General features: G+C 29.9%; 1 protein-coding gene across 1 annotated transcript; it reads right to left on the bottom strand.

Moving 5' to 3' along the window:
- Positions 1-1,725: 1,725 nt before the first annotated feature.
- LOC149230216 (transcription factor bHLH36-like) lies at positions 1,726-3,447 on the bottom strand. The gene is made up of 3 exons (XM_089376014.1): positions 2,728-3,447; positions 2,214-2,600; positions 1,726-2,107 (listed from the first exon to the last, which is right to left on the bottom strand). The coding sequence occupies exons 1-3, from the start codon at positions 3,109-3,111 to the stop codon at positions 1,982-1,984; spliced, it is 897 nt and encodes a 298-aa protein (XP_089232140.1). The 5' UTR covers positions 3,112-3,447; the 3' UTR covers positions 1,726-1,981.
- Positions 3,448-4,142: the final 695 nt, after the last annotated feature.

Genomic DNA, 4,142 nt, shown 5'->3' with positions numbered 1-4,142 from the left:
GGTTTTTATTGGGATTTTTTATTTGTAGGTTTTGATTATGCATCATATAATTTTTATTTTTATTTAAATGTGGATTTGATCATATATCAGTATTTTGATCACAAATTATCATAAGGTTTATCTTTATAATAATTATTTATCTTTATAATAATGATGGTGTTAACATACTTTCTATTGACATCATAATAAAGTAAGGGATCTATATTTTTTCATCGAATTTTTGTATATAAAAATATTTTATAAAAAAATTCAACTTTCTTATAAAATTATTACAACAAAACTAAGCTTAAAATTAAAAAACTATAGCTTTTCAACATAATCATTTATATTTATTTTATATAAAAATTGTATTATAAAACTTACAACAATAAAAATTACAAATACCCAAGTAAGCTTCAACAACATGGTTTAAGGGGATGGTTTTGTCTTTTTGCAAGGCAAAAGCCATTTAACTTGTATTCCAATGATTCTTGATTCAATAAGCTCCTTCTTTCACACCAATATCATTTGATAACTTCAACTTCATTTTTATTACTTATATTATTTATAGAAAATTCCATTTTTATTATTCATAATAAAAATAAAAAAATTGTTAATATCTCTTATAGAGTAAAGAGTAAATTTTCTACATTTTAATTAAAAATTTTATTAAAATTAAATAATAAATCTTTAAAATATAAATAACCAAAATTCTTTTTTCCAAAACACAGAATTAATAGTTACCAACTCAAAATTACTTTCTCTGACTAAATATTTCATAACACAATACTAACCAAATACCGAACCACATAACTGACAATACTAACGAAACACCTAACAACAAAATAAACAATACTAACCAAATACCTAACTACATAATAGACCATACTTCAACAAATCCCTTGGGGTATATAAAAGAATATCTAAACATTATATCAATATTGAGATATATAAAAGAATATCTAAATATTAGTGCTAGATGATCATAACCATTATTTTCATTCATATCATTTTTGGTATAAAATGGTGAGAAACCAATCAGTTGTATTGTATTATTTATTTTATTTTATTTGTATGGTCAATGGAGGATAGCATGTATCTTGATAGATTATGATTGCTATCATTAGAATATGGTTTATAAAATTAATTTTTATTTATCAAAATTAATTATTTAAAATTTTTAATATATATATATATATTTATTAATATTTAAATTATTATATAAAATTAAATATTAAATTTTTATTAATAATAATAAACAACTTATAAATAGATAATATAACGGAATAGCATAAGAAAATTATAATTATGAATAAAATATTATACTAAATTTATAATAGTTAGCTAAAGGTAATATATATATTTTATTAAAACAGGTTATATTGAAATTACTAATTATTTTAGTGAAGGAGGCCAACTTAATATATCAACAGTGAGATTCAAGCTTCAAATTTTGTATGAGTATATATTTTGAAAAAAATAATTATTATAAATTTAAAATTAAATAAATAAATAATAAATTTATAAATTATATATATATATATATATATATATATATATATATATATATATAGACATATACACTGGATTTCCTGGAAAAATATATACCAAATTTTAAATCTGTGATTTTTAACATTTTTATTCACTAATCAATTCTAAATCTTAGAAATATAATTTTTTTAATACAATAACTAATATAATAAATTAATATAATTTAAAAATAATTATTTTGATAAATAAATAAAATTTGAGAAACTAGAGTTGAATGATTGACAATGATGGGTAATTACTTTCGCAAAGAACACAAATTCATGCCTGCCACTTTTCTTCTACACTGAAAACGGAGGACAGCCCAAATTCATAAATGAACTACCTTTATCCATCTCTATCTAAAAGTTAGTGAAGCCATCTACTCTGGAGCAGTTCTTCAAATCATTGAGATCTAAGTCACACTCAGCTTACAAAATATAATTGAGCATAAGCTTGTTAAACCATTTAGTCCTCATTTGTGCGCCGGCACAGACTGGTCTGGGGAATCAAGCGCCCGTAAGTCGGCCTCTTGATTGAATATCAAATACCGAAGCTTTTCGCAGAGGTTGTCCTCGTTAAATTTGTTAATATCGGACACCTGTGGCAGCGTACAAATATATGTATGTTTAGATTAAAGCAAACATCTTTAGATTCTGCTAAAGAAAACAGCGAAATATTGTGATGTCATGAGTATAGGATAATACCTTATTATATATGTTATGGAAAACCTTGTTATTAACCGAAGAAGAGGTAGCATTCACAACTTCTAGGCCACATTCTTCCAGCGCCAGCAGAAGATTGGAGTAGACAATCTGATCTTCGAACACATTGAGGGAGATCCTAACACCGGAATGGATGGACTTTATTTCCACCGTAGGGAATTCTTCATCCGATCGTTGGAGCCACGGTTGTTTACTGGAAAATTTCTCGTTTGATGATAATTCATGCATACTCACGGACGACATTTGTTCTTGTCTATTTAAGTTGGCCTTCAATCTATCTCTTTCTCTTGAAACAGCATCGACACATTGTTGTAGATGACCAATGTAACTAATAGCTCCAAGCACTTGGTCTGACTCTGAACGTTTTCCCTGCGCAACAAAATACGGAGCTGCCCATTCATAAAATTGAAACAAAGCAGAAAAACGGAAAAACCCTAACGAATATTATTGATGCATCGGCCACAAAAAACCCTAGACATCCACCGGACAAACATACCCGAAGATATTCTTCTGGAAGTAATGATCTCAGCCTTGAAAATCGAATTTTCATGTCCTTCCGCCTCTGTTTTTCGATCATTTTTTTGTTACACCTTTCTATCTGGGCAGTGGGCGTTAAGCTATTGCAAGAACGACGATCAGTTGGGAGACTGGAATTGCGTATTGTGCGAACATTCAAAAGATCACGATGGTCGATTGGGATTCCAGAGTTGTAGGTGTTGACCAAATCAGATCTCTGGGGATGATGGATATTGTAACTTGGGAGATCCTCAAGAGTTTGCTTTGATTGAAACGAAATGGAGTCCCACATACTCTCTGGATCTACAAACATGCCATCGTCACACGAGAGGAATATTGAATCTAACCCAGAAGGAATACTCATATTTAAGGGTGAATTTCGAATGAATGTTGCAATTTACAGAGCCTAGGCGGACTTGTAAAGCCAAAAAATCGTTGCCAGCGAATTAATGAATGAATAGTTCCATGATCTTCTGCAACCAGATTAGGGTTTGATGATCTTTTCGAGCTTTCAAATTTAAGAACAATATCTTTCATCCTGATGAGCAATTCGAGGACGATAAATAATAATTTCGGTCATGAGCGATTGGAGGATCATAAAGAATAACTTGGAACTTCTGCGGCACTGATCCTTCGCCGAAGTGCCCGTCACCTATCGGATAGGAAATGTTCTGACCATTCGACTTTCTCTAAAATATTCCCCAAATATTAATATTATAAGCAACATAGAAGTCATTGCGAGGACAACATTGAAAAGGAGTTGATTTTATATAAATATAGGTTGAATTCCGTGCAGACCAAGCTAGCTCTAGGATTCTCTCTGGCCCTCGGCTGAGCAAATGGTAAACAACCGGTGAGTGAGAGATCATTTCCACTGCTCGGATGAGGTTGTGCCACGACAGTTTGAAATGCGCGCAAATTTCCAAACATACTCTATCCAACCATGATATTACACGCAAACTCCCATCTACCTATTATATTATTGTCTTTCTAGATATATGACTCTCCCCCTGCTGTTTCTTCACTTTATATGTCCTCATGATGCGATTTCTAAAGTTGATTAAGAAGTCTCATCTATCGAACAGGGTCACGACGCGGGCCGCCGACGAATCTGAAATATATTTTATTTTCTCTTTTGTTTTATATTATTTGAAATATATTATTTGAATATCAATCTGAATTCATCTATATTAGACTTAATTTCATATATGAAGAGAGAAACTATGTGTAAGGTTAATCATATTAAAACATTTCAATTTATAAAGAGAATAAGTGAGAAACTATGTGTGTAGTGTTGATCGTGGCAAATATTTCAATCCATAAAGAGAAGTAATAGAGAAGTAATTAAAAGTAAAAGGTTCAATTATTTTTATCCATAAAGAGGTAATAGAGAAG

This window comes from Pinus tabuliformis, chromosome J (genome assembly GCF_031772625.1).
Source record: "Pinus tabuliformis cultivar Carrire ecotype Pingquan chromosome J, CPIR1, whole genome shotgun sequence".
NCBI lineage: Eukaryota > Viridiplantae > Streptophyta > Pinopsida > Pinales > Pinaceae > Pinus > Pinus tabuliformis.
Note: the sequence above shows the minus strand (reverse complement) of the source record. Positions and strands in the feature narration are given on the sequence as shown.

Excerpts from the sequence above, each read along its gene's own strand:
- LOC149230216 (XM_089376014.1), bottom strand. The coding sequence starts at position 3,111 with ATGAGTATTCCTTCTGGGTTAGATTCAATATTCCTCTCGTGTGACGAT. Across the intron at positions 2,601-2,727 it reads TTCCAGAAGAATATCTTCGG|GGAAAACGTTCAGAGTCAGA; the intron begins GTATGTTTGTCC and ends TTTGTTGCGCAG. Across the intron at positions 2,108-2,213 it reads TCCATAACATATATAATAAG|GTGTCCGATATTAACAAATT; the intron begins GTATTATCCTAT and ends ACGCTGCCACAG.